Here is a 26,122-nt window from a genome sequence, read left to right as displayed (position 1 = left end):
CATGCAATCAACATCTTGTAATACATTTAATGAAAAAAATACAAAAAAGATTCTGATGAAACTTGAAACTTTTCGAACATTTAAAGAGTGATCTAGAAAATTTTAGATTTCATTGGAGTAATCTCCCTTCTATTTACTTTTATAAAATACTTAATAATAGATTCTAATGGATCTAATTGAAGTTATCTCCCTTTTATATAGTTTTACAAAACATTGGAGTTATCTCCCTTTTAAATAGTTTTATAAAACATTGGAGTTATCTCCCTTTTAAATGGTTTTATAAAACATTGGAGTTATCTCCCTTTTAAATGGTTTTATAAAACATTGGAGTTATCTCCCTTTTAAATGGTTTTATAAAATATTGGAGTTATCTCCCTTTTAAATGGTTTGATAAAACATTGGAGTTATCTCCCTTTTAAATGGTTTTATAAAACATTGGAGTTATCTCCCTTTTCAATGGTTTTATAAAACATTGGAGTTATCTTCCTTTTCAATGGTTTTATAAAACATTGGAGTTATCTCCCTTTTCAATGGTTTTATAAAACATTGGAGTTATCTCCCTTTTAAATGGTTTTATAAAACATTGGAGTTATCTCCCTTTTAAATGGTTTTATAAAACATTGGAGTTATCTCCCTTTTAAATAGTTTTGTAAAACATTGGAGTTATCTCCCTTTTAAATGGTTTAATAAAACATTGGAGTTATCTCCCTTTTAAATGGTTTTAAAAAACATTGGAGTTATCTCCCTTTTAAATAGTTTTGTAAAACATTGGAGTTATCTCCCTTTTAAATAGTTTAATAAAACATTGGAGTTATCTCCCTTTTAAATGGTTTTATAAAACATTGGAGTTATCTCCCTTCTAAATAGTTTTGTAAAACATTGGAGTTATCTCCCTTTTAAATAGTTTAATAAAACATTGGAGTTATCTCCCTTTTAAATGGTTTTATAAAACATTGGAGTTATCTCCCTTTTAAATAGTTTTATAAAACATTGGAGTTATCTACCTTTTAAATAGTTTATAAAACATTAGAGTTATCTCCCTTTTAAATGGTTTTTTAAAGCAAATATAGTTTTTCCACTAATGAATCTTAAATGCTTGCTGCTTACAGTTTATCTCTATATGCATTCTATAAATTAATATTCAAGATAATAATCAAAATCTGCAAAATTTCCTTAAAATTGCCAATTCAAGGGTAGCAACCCAACAATGGGTTGACTGTTTTGTCTGAAAATTTAATTGATACTTCAAACTTTACCTGTCTGGAAAATCAACAGTTATTGTGTTATTTAATGCATGCACCCCTACATCTGTTCTACTGGACACCAATGATGACAACGTTGCTGTAGGGTCACTCAGGTCACGCCTTAACACATCTCTGGTAAAATCCTGTAAATACAGTCATATCATTTACATTTCTTATTTTCTATCTTAAAATTTTAAGGAATTATATACTATTATATACAAATGTCCAAATCAAGGGGTTAGAATCTCCTTCACATTCATGTCATTTAGTTGAAAGAGTAAAAAAAAGTTTAAAAAGACATTCACACAGTGACTTTGTTATGTAATCCATTCCTTCACTGAACAATTCTGTCATTAAAGATTTGAGGCCAATCAAACAATTGTGTAACTTTTTTATTTTGCTATTATTTTTATCTTGAAATAAGATGTGGTATGAGTGGTAATGAAACTATTCTCCATAAAAATCATAATGTGTATAAAGTAAACAATTATGCATGTAAGTTAAAGCCTTAATTGTATCACATGTATTTCAGGGGTGGTACTTCTTTAAGGCCAAATAAAAATATATGTGCGGTTCCAGTTAACCTACTGTCCCTACTTTTTTGGTTTAAAAATAGCCTACCCTAAAGATTTTATTGTCATTTTTCATTAAGCACTGTTAAAGTCAGAATGTTGCTCCCATAGACTCAATGTAAAAAAAAAACCATAAAATAAAAAAAAATTCCTACCTTAGTACCTACCCTAACTTTTTTTTCAGATGTAACTGGAACCACACATACTTTTTTATTTGGCCTAAGTGATTTGGCTTTGAATTATTTAAAATTTCCGCACAGATTTTTCAAAATCACTGAAACAAGTTATTAAAATTTAATCACTTCAATATAAAGCATGATAAGTGATTATAACAATTTTTGGATATTTATCACACAAGCTTGATTTTTTTATAGGAAAAAAGACCAGAATTCCAATGAAAAACAACTATGTACATGAAGAAATTGTCATTTGCATGATAAGCCTGACAGTTTTTAGTTTATTTAAATATGCAAAAAACTGGAATAATTTGTAGATCAGGACATAGCCTTAAAATAAATCATTCTAATTCTAGCCTTAAAATAAATCATTCTAATTCTAAAGAAAACCAAACAGGTCACCTAATATTGTTGACCTTTGTCTGATTATAAGAGTAGTTAATGAATATTTGATTACAGAACAATTCCCAAGGGTACTTTTAAAAGCTTTAGCACACTAACTTACTGCCCAAGTGCACTGGTGAAATTGATATCCAAAGATAAAGGGATAATTGATTTACATGATTTATGTAGGAAAATTAAAGAAAAGTTTGTGAAAATATGGGAAATCACTGAAATCAGCATTAGAAGATCAAAGAAAACACCAAAATCACTTAATTTAAATAGGTGATAACTGAATATAAAAAAAATCACTGAAATAGATGATAATGAAATCACTTGTTTAAGTAGCACCCCTGACTGGTATTTGGAAACTTTTTTGTCACTATCAACTTCCATATACATGATATATGCATGGTCAGTTGCAATAATGAATTAAAGAGGGGTGTAGGAGGAGTCCTGATTCCGAAATCCAGGGCTTAAAAACATGAAATACAGAGGTCTTGACTTAAAATAAATTAAATAAAAATCCTGACATCCCGAAATTTGAAAAAAAAAGTACCGGATCTTGAAAGGGTCAATCCCGAAATCCTGACCTGAGCTTCAAAACACCCAATCCTGGAGTCTCAATAAAGGACTTAGGTCCTATCCCCCTCATTTGGTTAGGACTTTCTTTATTCATAAAAAGGCGGGTATGTATACAAACACAAACTATATTTTTATTTGCTGTACCACAAGTCTTCCTTGAACAGTGTCATCAATGCCGGTGGTACTCTGTCTCTGTAATCCTCTGAAATAAAACAAATAAAGATATATATAACTTTTTGTAAAACAACTAATGTAGATTAAAGAAAATCAACTAACTTTATCATGTTAATTATTGAATGATTTTGGTAGATTTATTCATTGTTTCAGGGACGGATGTAATAAAGCAAATCCATATTTTACAGTCTGCACCAAAAACGTTTTCAACTACTAGTCCGAAGACCAATATTCTGACATTTTTTTTGTGGTCCAAACAAAGCTTTGCAAAAACTTACTAGTCTGAGAAAGAATTTTACTAGTCCATGTAGTCTGGGGCATCGGACTAGTGGCTAACTGTGCAGACTGAATTTAGCAAGAAAATTTGTATCTTTGTATTTTTCTAATTGACATTTTTTCAGAATAAAAAAACAATCAGAATCTTATATCTGTCAGTCTGACGTCACTTACACAAATTGGATGAAATGCTCATTTATGTTTACTGTATAGGAAGCAAGACAACTCACCCTACTGGACCAAATCAACCAACTCTGTTACTCACCTCCATATTTTAAAGGTGTAATGCCACCATTGATTTACCCTATTAATGGTATTAGGGCCTAAATTAATATACTGTTTGTTTCCCCAATCCTGACCCTGCCAAGCCAGATGTGGGTCGGAAGGAAGGGAAATAATTTTATTTTTTCCAAAAAGCTTGAACAACATTGGACGATCCTGCAAGCCTGAAAATCTTAAATGAATACAGATAAAATAATATTTGACTTAAATTTGACAATAAAATTTTATGAATAGCACTGTTTTTGCAGGGTCGGTCGGGATTGGGGAAACAAACAATATTTTATTTTAGGCCTAGTATTTGTTAAATTTGCACTTTTCAACAAAATGTGAAGAACTTATCTTTATTTCAAATAAAGAAATACTTGGCAGGAGTAAAGTTTTATCCTGTCCAGTACTATCTGACTATAGAATAAACAAATCACATAACATTTCATTGCATATAAGAAAATAACCATCATTGGAAGTTAACCAATCAAATTTCTCCCCTTATTTTATCTGTGTACAAGGTTTAGTCACCATGTTAAGATTACAAAATATTCTATAGAAATCCTAACTAAAAAATAATGGTGTTTTGAAATACCCAAGACATTTATGTTTATGACATAGAAATGTTTTTACTGCAATTAAATGTAGGATTAATTACCTACAACTGTCTAATTCAAGGGAATATTTTTTATAATGCAACCGAATGTGACGTACCATGATTTGGTGGTATTACACCTTAAAAGAAGACTTTATTGTTCAATAAACTAAATGTGACTTTTTTCCTTTGTAATACTGGTTATTTCAAGCATTTCAGTCAAGTTTTGTCATAATCAGCTCAATAGTTTGAGAAAAATCTAGTACAATTAATGTATAATATTTTTTATATATATATAAGTTCTTGAATAAATGCACTTTTGTACCCCAATGGGGTTAAAGGCATACACAATAAATCAACACAATACATCATACAAAAATAACAAAAGAACAAAACATTATATATATACATATATGTAACTATCGTACAGTTGACATAAACGTTCTTCCCTTTTTATATTTTTGTATCTACCCCTTTCAATTTCCAAAATATGGTCACTTACAAATGACTTACCCTTAATTTAGTAAATTTTTTCCTTGTTTCAAAGTTATTCTCTTTAAGTAAATAAGGCTCAGTTTTATCATGTTTATATCTCTTTTTGAATTTACTATAGAAAAATAATTTATTATTTTCTGTTAACATGGTTATAAAGAATTTAATTTTTTAAAGAACAACTTTTTATAGTTTTCTTGCATAATCTCTTTCATGTGTTTATTCATTTTATAATTTTCTTTTATAAAGTCAATATTTGGTATATCAGATATATTTAAATTATTTTCATGAGTTATATTTTTTACAAAAGTATACCAAGAATAGGTTCCTGTTTCATCCAACAGTTTAGTTGTGCAATATGCATCATATAACAACGGATTAATTTCTGTGTTAGATACTCTTGCCATATATTTTAGTGCTTGCACCTTTATATCATCTATTGGGTATTGTCTCAACTCTGCCCTTGATGCTGTGAGTGAATGTTTACTGCTTTTTTACTTAAACCTAGAAATAATTTGCAAAATTTTTAATTCACCTTTTCAATAAATAAAGGCAACAGTAGTATACCGCTGTTCAAAACTCATAAATCCATGGACAAAAAACAAAATCGGGATAACAAACTAAAACCGAGGGAAACGCATTTAATATAAGAGGAGAACAACGACATAACAAATAACGACATTTCAATAAAGCTATTATCAATTGAAGACGACATCAACAACGATTCAAGCAAAATTACTTCGACAAATCCAAACCAAGACTGTTAGACGAATCAAGATAGAATAGAGTGTGGACCAATAAGTGATCAAATATCTATCTTATCTACCTACAAACAGTTGAATATGATACACAAGATGATTTTAGGAAGATAAATACCACTATTGAACCTCTTGGTTTTCTTTAGGGAATGGTCATTATTTATCAGCTGAGGGGGTCGGTTCAAATTTTTCACATAAATGTTTTTGTTGGAAACCCCCCCATCATTCTTAAAAACCATATAATGACCCCCTCCTAAGAACAGAGTTTGAAAAGTTTGACCCCCCCTCGAAAAAAAAATTCCAATCAATTAACAGTTGTGAGAAGGTGATTACTACCAGCTTCATTGTAACAGGCTTTGAGAAACCCAGAGTATAACAAAGAGTTTTTCTTCTTGATTTTTTTTCTAAAATTAGAATATCTGACATGTGTATGTAGGACTTGAAAATTGACAATATTGTTATCCAAACTTTGACAATGCTAATCCTTAAATAGTAATACTAAAGCCATCAAAGGCACTATATGTCAAATATGTTTATATACATGAGCATGTGCTAATTAAAATTAATGGGATGACGATCGAAAAAAGAAAAAAAAACACAGAAGATTCATTAATCGAATTTTTTTCCTACAACTAATAATTCTACAAATTTTATATAGATTAACTTTCAATAATGATTTTTATTCTCTATAATGAATAAATGTACATTTAATTTGCTGTCACAGAATTATTTGTAAATGAACAAGATAAAATATTTAAAAAAAAAAGAGGAAACATAATTTTCTTGGATTTTAATTTTTCTCATTATATAGTTATTTGTATATTGCAATCCCAATCACAGGCATTTGTCTCTGAATTCTTTTTTATCTTTATACCTTAATTTACTTAGGTAGAAAGGAAAACAAATCAGGATCCCAATATAGAAAGTGCAACTGGAATAACACGTTGCAAATATCACTAATTTTTATTTCAGGTGGATTTTTTTTTCAAAATCATAAAGTGTATTGTTCTGTATGTGTGAATGCCATGGTGCCCATTAAGTATTCTTACGAGGGTCTTAAAGGGGTTGAAGGAATAAAGAAGAAAGGGTCAAATTAACAGAAAATAAAAAAAAACAAAGAATAGAAAAAATAGAAAAAAAATAAAGAATAGAGAATATTGGGGGTTAAAATATAAAGAAAAGAGAAAAAGGCAATGATAATAATTTCATAAAATAATTAGAAGATATTTGTTTTATTCCAATTAAAGGGCCCATGAAGAGCAAAGTAATGTATTACAAGGATTTTTATAATTGATACAATAATGTTGACATAAATCATAAATATGAATTTAACTATTTCAATTCTTAGATGTTAAACCAGAACCAGATCAGAGCCATACACACAAAGAAGGCATAACAATATATATATATATATCTATTATTAATTACCAAATGATTTAAGAATATACCAAATGATTTAAGAATATACACACCTTCTATCTGAAAAAATGGCATCAAAATGATTTAAACACTATAGAAAGTTGAATATGCATGTTCAGAAACTTTTCCAACTCATGAATTGTTTCCAGTGGTCAAAATGTTTCATACAGTTCTTAATCTTTTGATTGTAAATTTACACATCCTGTAGATAATTATATAATGAACCATAACAGATGACTGTGATATATAAAGGAGTGATTAGATTCACTACCTTGAGAGATTAGGCATCCTGCTGGTGCTTTACACTATCAAAGATTTAATAATGACAGACATTATTTCACAGATTGCACACTCACTTCAATATCCTCAATTACAAACCTGCTCGTGCATTTTTCATTGTTATTCAACGCAAATTTATTTTCTAAGATACCTGGGACGATCTTATTTCACAAAAGATTTCTATTGTCTACTTATTGTACCTCGAACTTATTTACCCGATGTAGGTCTTTAAGTTGAGGTTCAACTCAATAAAAGTTAATCGAGCATGACTTATTAGATACGCCCTCTTAAAATCAGGGGGTCCGAAATAGGATTGGGAAAAACACCCAGCAAAATACCTTAATTTACCATTTCAAGAATTTGTTTGATTGAAAGTGCTTTTGGTTGCTTAAATATCTTCGATCAATTATCAGGTGGTATTTTGTGGAAATAAATAACCTGTCCCGAACCGGGAGATGTTGGCTGCAAAAGGGAATTAATTTATAAAAAAAAGTCCATATCTCATTTACTTATAATGGCCGTTATTGTTTGTAAATTCATGACGTTTTGTATATGACATTCGTTTATCGTGGAGAAAAACAAGAGGCTCTGAAGAGTCTGAAGCGCTCACCTTAAATTTTTTGCTTAAATCTTCCATGAATGATTATTTTGAGTTTTTAATTTATATAAATGGTTCTTCGATTCTGTCATATCTTCTTCAAAAGCAAAAACAAGAGTGGACACACTGAAATGTCTCGGTTGTCTCGTGTTCATAATATAATTTATGATGAAAGTATAAAAAAACATTGTATACCCCAAGCATTACATTATTGCTGTTTACAGTTTATCTTCATCTATAATAATATTCAAGATATTAACCAAAAACAGCAAAATTTCCTTAAAATTACCAATTCAGGGGCGGCAACCCAACAACGGGTTGTCCGATTCATCTGAAATTTTCAGGGCAGATAGATCTTGACCTGATAAACAATTTTACCCCATGTCAGATTTGCTCTAAATGCTTTGGTTTGTGAGTTATAAGCTAAAAACTGCATTTTACCCCTATGTTCTATTTTTAGACATGGCGGCCATCTTGGTTGGTAAGCCGGGTCGACGGACACAATTTTTAAACTACATACCCTAAAAATGATTTTGGCCATGTTTGGTTAAATTTGGCCCAGTAGTTTCAGAGGAGAAGATTTTTGTAAAAGATAACTAAGATTTACGGAAAATGGTTAAAAAATGACTATAAAGGGCCATAACTCCTAAAGGGGTCAACTGACCATTTCGGTCATGTTGACTTATTTGTAAATCTTACTTTGCTGAACATTTTTGCTGTTTACAGTTTATCTCTATCTATAATAATATTCATGATAATAACCAAAAACAGCAAAATTTCCTTAAAATTACCAATTCAGGGGCAGCAACCTAACAACGGGTTGTCCGATTCATCTGAAAATTTCAGGGCAGATAGATCTTGACCTGATAAACAATTTTACCCCGTCAGATTTGCTCTAAATTTGGTTTTTGAGTTATAAGCTAAAAACTGCATTTTACCCCTATGTTCTATTTTTAGCCATGGCGGCCATGTTTTTTTTATGAAATGGGAATTAAAACACAAACTTTATTCTAGATAACCTAGGAATCAATCAGATGAAGTTTAGTTTGAATTGGTTCAGTAGTTTTAGAGGAGAAGATCTTTGAAATAGTTTACGACGACGACGACGACGACGGACTGACGACGACGACAGACGGACGACGACGGACGGACGGACGGACGACGACGGACGACAAGTGATGGCAAAAGCTCACATTTCCTTTTGGAAAGGTGAGCTGAAAAGGAAGGAGGGCTTTATAACTTTACCAGTTCGATCATTGTGGTTCAAATCTATTCTATTACGGCATACGTTTTACCTCTAGCGAACGCTCTGCCTTATTGTAAAAAGTGCAACTCTAAATTAGTAAACATTTGCTTCAATTTGATCCACTTTGAATCCAGTCGTGAATATGCATGACATATTTGCCACTGGACACAAAGGAGCAATAAATTATCAGCTTCATTTAGTGATTTTTAATAATTTGTCCTCAATTTTTATGCGTACATCTCAGCATTTCTTCCATCATTTTTCTCTTTGCATTTAATCTTTTTTTTTTAATATTAAAAAAGCGTTGTCGTAGTACACATCAGGGGTTATATTGTATAATTTCAAGCAAAACTAACAGGGGAGGGACTACATCAGTAAAACAATCTTCATTGAGTGGTATTAACTCATATATTGAAGCATACAATGACGGCTCCCTCGTCTAGGTGACAACATTTGCTGTTTGAAGTTTATTTATATCTCAGACTGGTATAATAGTTGTCATAAAAGGTGAAAAAATGATAAAAAAAAGGTTGACAACAATTTATAAAAAAGATTCAACTTATTTTGAGCGTTTCATTTTTTTTTTATATTGTCTTGCTGATCTGTTTTGTTATATTTTTTTTCATCTACAGTAACTATTGTTCTAGCAAAAGTCACAAAAATGTTGTTAAAATCAGCCATGCGACTTATAATCACAGGCGGATCTAGAAATTTTCAGAAGTGGGGGCCCACTGACTGCTCTAAGAGGGGCCCGCTCCAGTCACGCTTCAGTGATTCCCTATATAAGCAACCAATTTTTTTCCTAAAAAGGGGGGGCCCGGGCCCCCTGGGCCCCCCCTCTAAATCCGCCTCTGATAATTATTTAAAAAGATTAAGCTGACTTTTCTTGTTGTTTACATATTTCAATCATTCAACTCGTGTGTAGATCGTCTTTCCCTCTAATGTTTTTAAAGGAAAATATAGCATGGAATTCTCACTGCACCAGGCATCTGATATACATTCCTATTATATTTTGATCGGACAAAGCTGCGTATTTATATAACCAATAAGCCAAACGAACGCATCCATTTAGCAAGGGTATACTGTGGAACGGGAGAGGTCTAGAGATGTAAATATTTCTATACCCAAGCAAATCTTGGTTTTGAAGAAAAGGAGATAAAGGTATACATTAATCAGTCAGAGCTCAGACATAAACAAGTCTATTTCTGTTTTTGACTTAAAGAAGTCAAAACATGTATTCTTTATAAAAATGTGTTTTCAATTTTAGACTTATCTAAGTCACAAAATGACAGACTTGTTTAGGTGTATTTATGTTGATGAAAAAACTTAACTTGACTTGGTGGCCAAACTACACCACCTTTGACAGTAAAAACCTGTCTGAGAGTTCACAAGGAATTGATCTATCTATATTTAATTATCTAATTGAACATCCTTACTAAACACACAGTCTGCACCAAAAACTTTTTCAACTACTAGTCCGAAGACCAATATTCTGACATTTTTCTTATTGGGCCAAACAAAATTTGGCAAAAACTTACTAGTCCGAATGAAATTTTACTAGTCTGGGGCATCGGACTAGTGGCTAACCGTGCAGACTGAACACAGATGTTTTACCTCATTAAGTGTGGATCCAGGTGGTTGCATTGTAAGGTTAATTAACATGATCCTCGATTTTTCAGACTCTCATTCATATTTTTCTTTAGAAGACAAGGCATTGGCTTTCAATGTTGTCATTATTTGATTTAGATGCATGACCTTTTTATAAGTATGCGTGGTTCTTGAAGTTGACCAATTTTGGTAACTTATTGACTTGTAGGAGTTGATATTTGCAACTTTTGGATTCTGGTCAATCATTTCTTGCTTAACAATATTTGACTTATTTAAGTCGTATTTTGTCTTGCATTAAAGGGAGACAAATCCTAAAACTTACAAATTTAGACATCTATAAGTCAAAAGCAGATTCAGACTTATTTATGTCTGAGCTTTGACTGTTAATGCGACAGCAACCAAAAGACACAGATAAATAAAAATATTTAGAGTCAACATTCGGTCTTTTTTTATAGAACATTCCGTATACAGAATAATAAGCTCAAAACTGACACATGACTAAATAAAGTTATACAGAGTTAATTCAATATTTTCCGTCAAATATTATATATCCCAAAAGGCACATTTGATTTACTATTATAATATTTACCATGAAAGATAATAATCCCAACAATCACAAGTGTTTGAAAAAATTCACCTGCCATTTTTTAAGTTTGATTAGTGAAAATTTAAGAAGTTTTAATATATACTAGCAAAAGAAAAACACTTCGCTGTATAATAAAACGGTAAAATAAATAATGATAATGGATGACGACCAGCGGCGAATAAAATTAATATTCAGAACTATTACGTGAAATATAATAAGAGCATTAACCCCGTTTTTTACTAGACTGACAAGCTGAGTCTTTCTTTTTATCGTGTAAGTTCACAAGATATTAGTTCGCAGGAAGAAAAGTCACCTGACCAGGACACATTTCCGACGCTGAGCCGGCCAGTGTGTGCTCTTACTTTATGATGCCACGTGTTAAGCGTTGAAATAGAATACCAATTTAATTAACGTCTTTGTTTGACCCGAACGCCCCCACACGAGACCGACCAGGAGAGCGGTATAGTGATCGGTAGTACAGAATATCATACCAAAAACTAAAGTACAATACACAATACAGTTTCACAGAATTCTCACAGTTACTAAAGCGAGCTAAAAGTATCTAACCTAAATTGGATGCGTAAAATGATATTGTAAACTACACGTAAACATGGATGATCGACTTCAGGGTAGATTTTATAAATCAAATTAAAAACTCTTGCACCTATTGTACGACCTACCTATTGTATTTAAAATTTATGTGATATAGTCATTAATAGGCATGAAATATTTGCTACTGGACTTAAAGCAAACAAAAATCAATCAATTGGATTAATATCTCTGTTACAGTACTAGTACTTGGCACAAAAAGACAAGATCTTGTAAAATGCTATAATTTACAATTTTCATTTAAATCTTTATGTTGTTTTCTTTTCTTTTCTTTTTTTTTTTTTGGGGGGGGGGGGGTCTCTTCAGTTTATCACATAAATGAATGCTTATTCAAAAGTTTTAGATATTTTTTACTATTGTTCTTATCTAATGTGTAAATACGATTTATGACATGGTTTTTTTTGTCAGGCAAGGATAAAACTAAGAAAGATAAAAGTTTTTTTCAGGTGTTTTTGCTTCATTTAGACACAAAAAGGGAATAACAGACGACTAAATTAAAGTGTTTGTTTTCATATAATATATTGAACTTGGGAATATATCTCACCCAACACGTTTTGATCGGGACAATGAAACCTAGTTCAATACGGTTTTATTCATTGAAGTTTGCATGCATAGTTCTTATTTAAAAAAAACACAAATAAAGCAAGATCTATTAAGTAATTGAACTGAATATACAAAACTAATTATTTTGCATTCGCATGAATCTTAATGTATAGGAAAATTACCAAATCAGAAACAAAAGGAACATTTGCCGGATGAATATTGGGAAGGACCTTATGCATCTAGGACTGTCTGATTAAAAGTTCTTAAACAAGCTGTGTAAAAAGCTAATTGTTGGAAGAGTTTACTTACTGTTTTCTAAGGTCTGATCTATACGATTCTATTTCATGATTACTGACAGATCAAAAACATCAAGTATATATAGCATGAAGTTGTTGGGCATAATATTCATTGGTCAGTTATAAATGAGGTCTGTACGGGGGTTTTGATTGCTGATTTATGAAATAAGAAATCGTTATTTTGAAAAGTTGGCTAAAAAATAATAATTTACCCCCTAATTTTGTAAAACTTTCATTTGGTGTTTTTTAGATGCTATTTTTTTTTATCATAAATAAATAATTATATGATCTAATGCCATGAAATTGGTCCGTTTTCATTTCAATTTGGTAACTGTTAATTGTATATATCAGTCTGAGTACTGTTTAACTATCATTTAAGTTTAACATATTTAGACTCGTCCAGTTCAGGGGAATTAGGTTTCTGCAAGTGCTTTTTATGTACTTTTCATATATTTTTGACGGTTTGTAAGTCAGTAAAAGTTCAATGATTAAGTTAATATTGACACAAAGGGCTCGGGGATCTGAACACCCCTTTTTGTTCGGAGGCCTTTTAATATCAATATTAACTTATCATTGAACTTTTACTATTACCAATTTATATACGATCTGAACACCCCTTTTTGTTCGGAGGCCTTTTAATATCAATATTAACTTATCATTGAACTTTTACTATTACCAATTTATATACTAGTCAGACATAAAAACTTTAATTTGTGTGACCCCCCCATAAAAAAACATTTTTTGATGGTAACCCCCCCGCCCCCCCGAGTGGTATGATATTTTTGCCAATGACCCCTCCCCCCCTAAAATGCACCGACCCCCTCAGCTGATAAATAATGACTGTTCCCTTATAAGGTCTCTTTTGGTCTATCTATACCTCTCATTTCCACAAAATTTCAATTTTTCAGGCCAATAAATAAAAATAATGGGGTAATTTTCACTCATTTATGGTAGAAATGTTATAAGAAATGAGTAATTGTAGCATTTAAGCAGAATGAACAATCCATATAAAATGAACTTTCACTTTCAGTTGCTATTAATAACGTTACTTACCATTGTAACATCGTGACGTTTAAAATTTTTACAACGCATGATTTTACATGTATGTATTGTTTTTATCCTGATGACGGTGCCCTATGCACCAAAACATGTCGATCAATAAATTTCTGCAGAAGTCCCTAAAGTGTTCATGTTATAAGACTCTCTACCGTTAATTCATATAAAAGCTTACCGTCTCCAAGGAGGTTTCAATAATTCCTTACGTAAAAATTAAATTTAAGCCGCGTTGCAGAGTTGGACATAAAAGGCTTCTCTTTTAGTGAATAATTTGTGGTTACAGTATTAAAAATAATTTCATCTACTGTACTTATAACTATATGTTTACTTAAGTATTTCCTACGAAAATGTTCTATGATAGCAGATTTTAAAAAATAAGGAGAAAAAGCTTCCCCCTTGTAGCATTTTTGGCGACAAGTTAAAAACATTTTTTTTTTCAATTTTAGGGGGGTCTCATTGGGGGGTTCTGATCCCAGATCCCACTTACTGTTTTGTCACATTCCTGTATCCCACTTACACTATATATACAAATGTACGTAAGCAATTCTCATTTTTTTTGTAAATTCCCATGTCTTGCTAGACTTCTTTTCCTGTTTTCACGTGTCATGATTACAAAAAGTCGGCAATCCTGCGTCATGCTTAGACCCCAAAGAGACCCACTTTTAGCATTACATGAAAAAATTAGCTGAGGACTCCAGGGTGAAACAAACATTTTTTTCAAGAGCCAAAAAAAAAAAATTCCAAAAAAAATGAAAACAATTTTTTGTCCTAAAACATCAAATGGTTGCTGCCTTATAGCAAATAGTGGGGAGAGATGTCAGACCAATTTTCAATGGGATTTTTGCACTTTTACATTAGTTGGGCGAGTTGGGAGATCAAGTTGTTAAAAAAGTGATGCGATTGGACATTGTCGGTTAAAAGCTCATTAGAGCTTATGTTTGTCTATGTTTGTATAGGTGTCAGACCACCAATTACTCCCTCCAATTTAGAACGTATGTAAAAGTAGTCCTACTTTGACACAAAATAGTGCTTTTGATGTCATTGTTTACTTAAACTAACCAACAAATTTGCAGAAATGAAACTTTTGGTGAAAGGGAAATATATTTAGACCATTTTGAGCCAAAATTCACTTGTCTATGAGTTTGCATTAAAAATTCAGGATTAATGTGCTACATAGTACACTAATTTAAGATTTCCAGAAAACCGGGAGTTATTTTGGTAGTACCTGTCTTTTCAAAATCAGAAATTTGTTACAAGACTTTAAACATTGGTTGAAAATTGGCATGTAGGAAGGTGATACATGTACAATTCAGGATATACCTGGTTTCCTTGAAGTTAAACTTAAGGTAAAATATTTAGAAAGCTGTGAAAATTGCAAAATTTGGTTGAACAGATAGGGAATTTTATTTGGTGGTCTGACACCTTTAAGGGAAATGCAGTGAAACCCCAAATTCAGAAAACAATTGATTTTTTGTACTTAACTGATCATATGAAGTGATAGTAGTCACATTTCAATCTTTTTGGGGGCAAACAGTCACATTTTGCAAATTTAAAGCCTTAGACCTGAATTTGTGCTATTTTTAGCTTTTCCCACCCTGACAATATGCTTTCACATAAAATAAATGTCTCAAATTGTTATAAATGCACAGCAAGATGTTTCTGTGGTATTAACATTAACACTTTCACTACTGATTTTATTTTTTCCGCGGGTTTCTGTGGCCGAGGCAAATTTGCACGCTCAGATTCCCCAGCCTGAATTAATTTCGTGACCGGCGCTTCAAGAAAAGTTGCAAATTGAAAAACGTGCTGCAACTCGAGAACGCAGTCTCAGATCGCCTAAACAACTGATACAGAAGTTCAAAAGGTTGCTCTGTAAAAGATTTTCCTAGTGAATTAAAATTAAAACAAAAAATAATGTCTTTACAATGCTTGAAAGATCGATTGGGCTATTCCAGAAATATTCTGTCCCCCTCCTATGGAAGACATGAGATGTAAAAAAAAAAATCCATGGAAATATTTTTCACCATTACCAAAATGTTCTGGAATTCCAGATTTTAAACACGTTATAAAACTTAAATGTACTGGAATTTTTTTCATACTACTGTCAATTTGTCTGGAAATTTAACTGTAATTATTAGAAACAATGCCTATGGAAGACCTCAGTTAATTTTTTTTTGTCTGGAATTTATCGGTTTCTTTCTAAATGAGCCAAAAAAACTGGAATTTTATACTAAGTAATTATAAGTAACATATTATATATATATATATATATATGCAGCCGTAACCAAAAGAAAAGAAACTGTGTTTGAAGGTTTCAGGACTAACAAATCCTTGACTAGAAGAACTGCTAGCTAACATGTTTACCAGTGTTTAAAAAGGCTTGTCAATGGCTTGACAAATACACCACTATGCCAGTAGATTTTCGATCTAGCACATGCGTTCTTGTAACCTCACTGTATATATTTTCTCTATATATCTGTCCCAAGTCAGAAGCCTGTAATTTTAGTGGTTGTCACTTTTACTATATTTCATATTTGTTTTTCATTTAATGTTTTGTACATGTATATCAATTTCAATTTTTGGCCATTGTTTTTTTTTTTTTTTTGTCTGTATTGTTTTATAATTGTATCAATAAACCAATTTTTTGAGACATTTCAGCTTTATTGATACAATTATATAAAGTGTGTTCCCTATTGGAATTTTGAAAACAATGTATTGTTTTACACAGGTCATTTTTAGGCCCATTCTAGCTTACTATGCTGTGTGAGCTTAGGATCAACTGAAGTTATTTATTTTCAAAAATAATAATAAACGAGCCTGTGGCAAGTTCATTTATAGTAATTAAATTGAAAAACAAGAATTGATATCAAGCAAAATTCAATTTTCACAAGTTGTTAAACCTATTTCTCTTGTGGTCAACACTCTCAAAGTGTGAAATTAAAAATATGTAGTTTTCATTATTACATATTTTTAATGCTAATTACATTTGTGGGTGAAAGTGTCAAAATAATGGGATCAAAAGCACAAACAGCAAATTATAGCTGTTAAGAATGCATATAGGAAAAATGTTAGGAGAGATAATTGATTTGACCACTATTGTATTATAATATATTGGATACATTTACACATTGTTTAAATTTACCACATCAAAAGATTCTGACATCTAATTAGCTACAGACACTTGTGATATAAACAAGCAAGTTGAAAACTTGACCTTCATCTAAATTTCCAGATTTGATCATATTTAATGAAGCTTGAAATAATGACCATCATATGACCTTTTCAGCAGCTCATCCCTAACCACAAAATAAATAGTAAATGAAATTGGATTTCCTGTTTGAAAATGCAAATGATTAAACAACAGGAATTAATTGCTAAAGTTCAATTTTGAATGCAATAATCATTCCATAAATCTTCAAAGATGAACACTTTGAAAAATACTGGTGTTTTAGATATGAAATGCTTTTGAAAGAATACTGTCTTACTGAAAAATTCCAATATCTTCATAAAAAAAATCAAACCACTCATTTTTTAAAGAAAAAGAACAAAGTTAAAAACAGATCTATGTATACAATGTATCATTCATTACATATCCTTCTCAAGCAGAAAAACTTCAAAAAGAATTCAGGAAATACTAGCATCTTTTTAAAACAGATTCTACAATAGGTGTCCAATCCCATAAAAGCCTATCAATAGGATTCAAAAGAAATAGAACATTGCTGAATTAGTGAAATGAGTTATAAAATTATTTGTATAAACATCACAGTTCCTACAAAATTTCTCACTGTGCAGAACTAATTAAAGACCATCATCATGTAAACCACACATGTAAACTGATATTCTGAAGACAAAATTCTTCATGAAACACTGAATTCAACATTTATTGAAATAGTTAGAAAATCAAAAAATCAAATTTTAAATTTCAAATTATATATATTTTTGATAAATAGAAAAAGATATTAATAAACTTTAAACAGTAATAAAAAACATGAAAGAAAAAAAAAAACAAAAAACAAAGGGGTCACTAGTCTCTAATGAAGGTTTCCCCTTAATTTTAAACACAATTCTGGGAGAAAATAAACATTGCTACATAGCACTGAGTATCAATGAAATGCCAAAAACATGATTTGCACCAAATATGTGGATATTTGATCAATTTCTATGAAATTATTCCTGATTACAGAAAATGATAATTGAACGTTTAACTAATGTACTCTTAATTTATCTTTTCGACTAAAAAATTGTGACTTTTTGAATTAAAATGTTGCTTATTTGATTAGTGGTAGCTCTGTAGATCCCCATCTGCATATCTCTTCAATTTAATCATTGCAAGATATGTTTTTATCTTTATTTTAAAAATTAATCAAAATTTGTTCAGGGTTCTATCTTCTGATTTATGAGAAAGCTTCTGTCTAGGTTTTGTAAGTTAAAATTCCACAAAAGTTTGACAAAAGTAATTCAAAATCTTTCACTTACCTAAATGTTGACTGTTATATAATATTTCTTAGTGAATTATGGAAGAATGGGTTGAAAATCTTAATTTTACTCTACAGGTCAGGTAATTATCAAGTATGAAGAAACAGTTTCCTGAAATTCCTTGAAGGTTTAAGGAGGAAGGTTGTACATGTATCTAAATGCTTATTGAACTAAAATGTAATCATCAGTAAAACACAGCCCCCCTCTAAATCTGCCTCTGAATGCCTAAAAAATGTATTAAGTTGAGCATTTGGGACCCAAAATATCGAAGAGATTTTGCCAAATACAGCTAACAGCTAAGGTACTCTATTCCTGCAATAAAAAATCATTAGTTTTTGAAAATTTCAAAGTTTTGTAAACAAAATATGTTTATACTGCAAAAAAAAAGTCCATTATATCAATGAAATATTGAAAAAGAATAAAAAAAATCTCTTAATGCTGTCTTTGTATAGAAGAAGCGTCTGTCAGATAACTAAAATTTAACAAATCTTTTTTTTTTTTTTTTTTTTTTTTAACCAAAAATGAATTTAAAAGTTGATGACACTAGAGAGAATGGCTATGGCAACCCTAGTTTCAGGCTTGACAAATAGTAAATTGTGAAACAGTATGTCTTATTAAGAATGTCAGTTTGTTACATATATGTATGTGTAATGATTTTTTCTCTAATTTAGTCAATTTATCCCTTTCTGCACCCATTGTATAAAAAAATTTAATCAACATGCGAGTCATTAGATCTCAGTTCTTCATTGGTTAAAATCCGATTATGACATTGAATATTCTTGTTTTCCTCTGAATTTCCTATTGTGACGGCATGAAAAAGACGACCATGTCGCAAAGAAACATTAGAGAAACAGATTCCACCACCAAACCTCTAGTAATACGATATTTATCCACTCTCGACAGTTAAATATTAAATATTTAAAACGCTCGGCAAGCCTTGCGTTTTAAATTTGAAAATTTAACTGTCTCGAGTGGATAAATATCGTATCACACTCGATGCAGTGGTAGAATCTATATTTATAAACTTTTAAATTTCAAAACTCATGTCAAATTTTAGACATCATTGTTAAGAAAATACATTTTTAGATTATTCAATTGGTAGGAGAACATTGCATTCATTATCATCTTAAGTTTCATTCCAGTTCACAATAAAAATATTTTTGAAAATAGGTTAATTCTTAAAACATCAGTCATTTCTTATTAAATATATTCATGATATTTATTTCTTATTAAATATATTTATTTTTCTTATCTTAGTTACATTTGTACACATGTATATACTTTCATATGAGAATAAAACACTTGAACACAAATTATCAATTTATAAAAGTTCACATGCATTGCCTTGCATTAATTAATAAAAAGGGGGAGATCTTCTGTGTGTAAAATCAAAAGTCAGTAGACAGTTGGCCACAGATTCTGATAACAATCTATTTATGTGTAACAGTATTTTGCAATGCATAGTACCCAGCTGGTCATTTCTGGTCATTCATCTACAATATTGTGATAATTAGACAATTTCCTGCTGTGAAGACAAACAAGTGTGTTTGAATAAATGATGTATCAATTATCTGTTAAATTGGTAAATGTTCTGGATATTGAGCTGAAGTAACCCAAAATCTGACATTTGTTTATAATGTTATAGGCCTAGGACAAACACTAAATTTCATTCTAAAATTTAGGAGATATCAAATTGCACAATTTATTGGTGTTAATTAATGATGAAAAATACAGATTAAATTCTAAATATATGTAAACCTCAGATCTGTGTACGACCTCAAATCTGTGTCCGTTTCTCAAATCTATGCCCCATCGTGATATCAATCGCTAATCTATGTCCGTAAAAAAGATTCGGCCTCAAATCTGTGTCCGATTTTCAATCGTGACGTCATTCGCAAATCTGTGTCCGTTAAAAAGATTAGGTCTCAAATCTGTGTAATGTTTTTTCAATTTGTTTCGCTATGCGCAAATTTATGCCCGTCTAATAAGTTCCGCCTTATAGGTTTTTTATTTCATTAAGTAATTTCCCATAATTCAATATTAAGTTGGTGTGTGTTCTCCATGTATGTGCAAGAGCTGAAGTATATAGTATGCGTTTAAGAAAATCTGGCTAAATTATTTAGCTGGTATTTATAATATTGTTTCAAGTACGGTCCTATATATATGCTTTTTGTTTTATTAAGTCATTTTTCCATATGTGTGGTTAAAATCTTTACATGGGTCTGTTATTATTGTATGACGTCTTTAAGAATGAAACTACACATATTTATTTTACTAAAAAAGACAGCAAAGGATAACTATTTGTTTGCAACTTCGACGTACTTCGTTTTGTCTTATGAATTTGTTCATATCGCTGTTTCATTGACATTTATACCACTTTATCTATGTTTTTCCTTGAATACTAGTATCAAAAAAGCATTCTAAATTGATAAAACATTCTTTATATTTGAAATATTTGTGAATCACAATAAAACATATATCAATTGTTCTTAGCTGATATCTATTTAGTTCAAATGTAAAACTTGTAATAATGTCTTTTATAACGAAAATATTTCCCCGAGAAGAATCATTCTTTATGTTTTGGCATATTCCTCCAGTCCAGAAACCAGATGTAAACACCGCAGTCCCTTTGTTCATGGCTGGATTTGAATTATAAATATTCCCCAATAGTAGTAGTAAGTAAAGATATCCGATAATTGTCAGAAAACATTTCAAGAGGATAAATCTCTAGTTGACGTTTTTGAAAATATTCCATCAGTCCATTATTCATAACAGATTTTCCTCCAGTTTAAAAAACAAAACATAAAGCAATTTTAAACCATGTGTTAAAATGTTAACCTTGCTTTTGTCATATAAACCACTTGTTCAATGTTTGTTCAGTGTGGTGTGGGTTAATGCTCCGTGTTAAAGGCCATACTTACACCTGTAATTGTTAACTTTTCATTGTTTACTTGATTACGTTTTGTTATATGTTTTACGTCAATGAAAGGACATAGATTTGAGCCAAAAATGGCCATAGATTTGAGTAAATAAAGGACATAGATGCGAGAAATACAGGACATAGATTCGGAACGTCTATGACGCAATATTAAAAAGGACATAGATTTGCGGAAAGGACATAGATTTGAGGCAGGACATAGATTTGAGGCTTACATATATATTAGGTCAAATTATCATCTTCTAAATAATATCACAAGTCTGTGAAACTAATCAGATGTCAGTATTTATAATTACTTTTGATATATACATGTATGTTAAAAACTGTCATTAAGGCATCAAAAATTTTGTCAAACCAAATTTTTCTGTTTTTGTCTTCCCTTGTGATAAAATTTCAACAGTTTTGTATACATACATGAAACAAGATAAAAATTATAGAATGCACTTCTGTAAATAAAACAAAGATATTGAAATTTCCCATGGGAAACCTCTTTACAGCTAAAACTGTGCCACTTTAACTATGAAGTTTTGTAAGACATTATATCCTAGAATGAAAAGTTGTTAATATGCAAACCTATTTTATTCAAAAGTCAAAACATACAGCTGTGCAGCATATTTTCAACATTTACATGCCCAGAACGACTAAGAGTTTGAACTTATACTAATGAAAGCCTGTACTTCTCCCCCTCCCCCTTTCCCCTTCACTATGGGTCTTCCTCATATTTCAAGTTGGCCCCTACGTACTATAAATGTCAACGTATACTGGTAATATTTCTAAGTTATGTCTCTATGTCAGAGATAAAACATACATATATATTGATCATGTTGATGATATCATGGAAAGAATACATATACAATACAAAATATCTACATGTACATGATGTATGAATATTATATACGGTAGCCCCCAAAAGAGGCATATGCATGGTCTATTTAAATTTTATCAGTGTAATAACTACCGTAATTGCAAACAGTACAATATTTTGAATGCTCCTGCTCTCTTAACTACTATTGCTGACAGTGTCAGATCTTTGCCCCCTCCCCCATTATTTTGAAGTCTTTTCATGTTTATACATGTACATGGGGAATTGATCAAAACTCTTGTGTAATATACCTGGAAATAATGGGTCACCAAATATTTCTGTTCTGGAAAATCTTAATGAATATCAGTAAACATGGTAAAAAATTTATGGAAATTATTCGCCCCTTTGAAAATTACATGGAATTTCTTGTGCACCAACAGACAAAAAGTTTGGATTTTTTTTGTCCAGATGGAAAATTTGTTTGGAATTTTAGAAAAAATAAAGGAAAAAAAATCTGGAATTCCAATGTCTTCCATAGGGGGGGGACAGACTATTTCTGGAATAGCCCATTTTTGTTACCTTTTTAGCTCAATGTTGCCAAAATGTCGACATTCGGATGGACTTTTTTACGTTAAAAATGTGTTTAAACGGATATAATTCAGCAAATCATTATAACCGAGTCTTCTCATTTATCTTATCACTCGTTTTTGTCATTTAAACATCGTTTATAGCAAAACCGAAGCTTTTTATCTCTCCTAAATTAACCGTTTGACTTTTCGTTTCCGACCGCCATTTGTATAGATGAAAAGACAACTCTGTCAATCGACGAACGACTACTCGTTTTCAAAGTGATAGATCATGATACGATCATATACTCATATACGGATAGCACGGGATACGTTGTTGATATTGTAAACACTGGTATTAAAGAGTGTTATTAAACAAACAAGATATGTTTGTTGTTTCATTTTCCCTGGTAAACATAACAATACTTTATAACAAAAAAAAAAAAAAAAAAAATCTGCTAAAAAAAATATTTTTGGTTCAATCAGACATATACGTCTCTGGTTCAATTAGTCCATGCTGCCTATTTTAGAAGAATAAAAAAGCAGAATATAGTTGGTCATGATTATCTTTTATAAGTAGATAAAACAAAATGGATTAATTATTTACCAGGGTCAACCATTACATATATATATATACAAGTATTTTTGTAGTTGGTCTTTTTTTCAAAGGTTTGGTGTTTTTTCAACTTCCTCTATTACCATGATTACCAATATGCAACAGCTTTGTTCTAGATTTTCTGATTATGTAATTTGAAAAAATTTTAATCACTGAGTATATAAAATATATTAAATTACTATTTCAATTATGATAGATACTCAAGTTATCATATATATATACATGTACATTGTCATGTGAAGAATAATCACTTACACAATGAATTTCTACTCTCATTACATATGTACACATATCTGTCATATGTTTCATCCTTTCTTGATAATTCAGTGCAGTTTCATTTTCCCATATCAAGTCACAAAACTAGATTTTGATAAAAAAATAAGCAATATTTTCCCATTTATATAATCAGTATTACAATTAACTAAGAGAATTTGATAACTAAATTATGAACTTTCAACAATAAAATTTTAACAAACAACAAGAACAAATTAAATACAGCAAACTTGACTTCTCTCTTTATTGTTCCAGTTTGAAGGCATGTGTGTGAAATTATGTCTAGTAATGGCCTTACCCTGCTTACCCCAGCACAAAATATCTATTTATCAATCCTTTTTACCAGCAAACAAGAAAACTGAAGAAATTTTAGGTTGGATGAATGGTAAATAATATGTAGGCATTACAAATTTAACTATCCCAAGTAAAATGAAATATACTTTTTTGAGCCATTGCAAGGTTTTTTGATAATATCAATAATACTAGATGTATTGGTCAGCCACCCCTGTTTGAAGGGTAGTCAAAGGGGTAGTTTAACCTCTTATCTTGCTAACTGGCCAACATTTATTACACATTTAACTTGACCAATATATATATTATATTAACAAGATTGAGACATTTGTTTTGTTCTTCAGAGTTTCAACTAATGAAACAACAGGTTTAATATGATTACAGAAAGGATCAACATTTTGTTCACGTAATCAAGTTTCATGTACTATAATGGTCAGAGAAATGAAGGTACCATAAAATATGGGTATACCTGTCCCTAATCATTGTACAAGAAAATATTGAGGTGACCATTATTGGATCTGTTAACCGATACAACTTAGTAAATGGTATGCAAGACCAAGAAATGCTTTCATTTCTGATTTGTAGCTCCAAGGCATTCTGTTGTTATTTGGCCTTTGCCTTTGTAGTGAATATGAAATTAGGGAGATGAGGTATGATTGCCAATAAGACCACTATCCACCAAAGTTCAAATACAGTGGATGTAAGCAATTATAGGCAACCATATGGCCTTCATCAATGAGAAAATCCCATAATGTAAAGTCAGCTATAAAAGGCCCACCAGACATGAGAAATATTAAACAATTCGACTGGGAAAATTAACTGCCTATATATATAGCTACATGTACTTGATTACAAAACAATTAATCTAAAATGAAAATGACAGACATGAACCAACAACAACCAGTGAACTACATGCTCCTGACTTGGGACAGGCACATAATGAGTGTGGCAGGGTTAAACGTGTTTGTGAGCGCTCAACCTTTCCCCCTTATCTGGGATAGTGACATAACAGCACCTTTAAAAATCAGTGGAAAGCTTAAAGTTATCAGTTTTGTTGATTTAGAATGCATTCAAGAAAAGGATTGTCCATATAAAGTTGCCCTAAATCTGACACCTCCTTTTCAGTACCCATGACATGACTTAGCCCAGTATTCCCACAAGGGGCAAATATATGTGTAGACTTTTTCAACACTACTAATCTCATTGTTTGTGCCACTAATCACCACCATCTCCTCACCAATTAATATTAACCTCCTGCTCCCCTTTGGCTTCCTCATTATTTGACTCATTATAGCCCTCACTGTCATCTTTCCCCTGCCCATTCTGACCAATTCTTAACCTTTCCTCATTAAGTAAGTAAGACCTATTTTTCACTGAACCTGCAAATTCTACATCAGTTTCGTCTGACGACATTTTCACACTGAAATACTAGCAGACGAAGTTGCACTTCCTAAACTGCTTTCAATTTCGTGCATTGTTCTCCCGTACATTCACAGCCCTATCCGCTTATTTCACCCGATACTCAATCAAAGTGTATGTGTCACCCGAGTACCAGCTTTTCAAAGCCATATCTCTGGTTCCCTCGAAATCGAGAATTGTTTTTGTAGCAAAGCCATGAACGCGAAAAAAAACTTACTGGTCTAGTTCCGATTTGTGGGGGGAATAAAAAGATCGCTATCATATTTATTTAAGATATATTGAACCATTTATTTTTATTATATAGTTAAAACTACCTAAGAATAATAAAGGGCTTCGTCAAAACACAGAAAACAGCTGTACTTCCACTCCTCGTTATCTAGAGGAGCCATTTTGAAACCCCACATGACCTCAAAACGTGTTTCCGGTTCTAATTTTAGAAAATAAAATTTTCCGATTTGATTTATTTCCCTTTCACGATGTTTTTAATGTTGTTGAAGAACTGAAATAATATCCTCAGATATCGTAGATTTTAATTGAAACATTGATTTCAACTGTTAAGAACGGCAAATAGCGTAAAATTGCGGCTTTTATTGGGACAATATTTATGTATCCTGAAAGATACACTCGCCCTGCGCATCGTGTATCCTCAAGGATACATCCGCCCTGCGCATTGTGTATCCTCAAGGATACACTCGCCGCGAAAGGGTTAAAACATGGTTATTTTACCACCAAAAAAAGTTCTTGTCATCAAGATTTAATGAAATTATTTGATTTTTATCCCTTATATCATTGCGTCATAGCATGTATTTGGCAGATAACATAGCCTGATGTAAACATTGCAAAAACTCACAAAAATACCATTTATTATCTCAAATGAAAGTTTTATGCCTTAAGTTGTATCAACTGATAGAAAATAAAAACAGTTAAATGACCATGACTGCACTTTTGATCATTTAATAGTCCCATTACTTACACCAGGTG

The 26,122-nt window shown here is 31.2% G+C and overlaps 1 protein-coding gene across 1 annotated transcript in view; it reads right to left on the bottom strand.

Annotated features, from left to right (window-relative positions):
• The window catches only part of LOC139501978 (tRNA pseudouridine synthase-like 1), a 39,461-nt gene extending 14,326 nt beyond the window's left edge, over nt 1-25,135 (bottom strand). The window contains exons 1-3 of the mRNA XM_071291290.1: nt 24,960-25,135; nt 3,103-3,205; nt 1,257-1,387 (exon numbers count right to left, since the gene is read on the bottom strand). Of these exons, the coding sequence (XP_071147391.1) occupies nt 1,257-1,387; nt 3,103-3,205; nt 24,960-25,135 (410 nt within the window). The remainder of the gene's footprint in view (nt 1-1,256; nt 1,388-3,102; nt 3,206-24,959) is intronic.
• Nucleotides 25,136-26,122: the final 987 nt, after the last annotated feature.

This window comes from Mytilus edulis, chromosome 13, assembly GCF_963676685.1.
Source record: "Mytilus edulis chromosome 13, xbMytEdul2.2, whole genome shotgun sequence".
Classification (NCBI taxonomy): Eukaryota; Metazoa; Mollusca; class Bivalvia; order Mytilida; family Mytilidae; genus Mytilus; species Mytilus edulis.
Note: the sequence above shows the minus strand (reverse complement) of the source record. Positions and strands in the feature narration are given on the sequence as shown.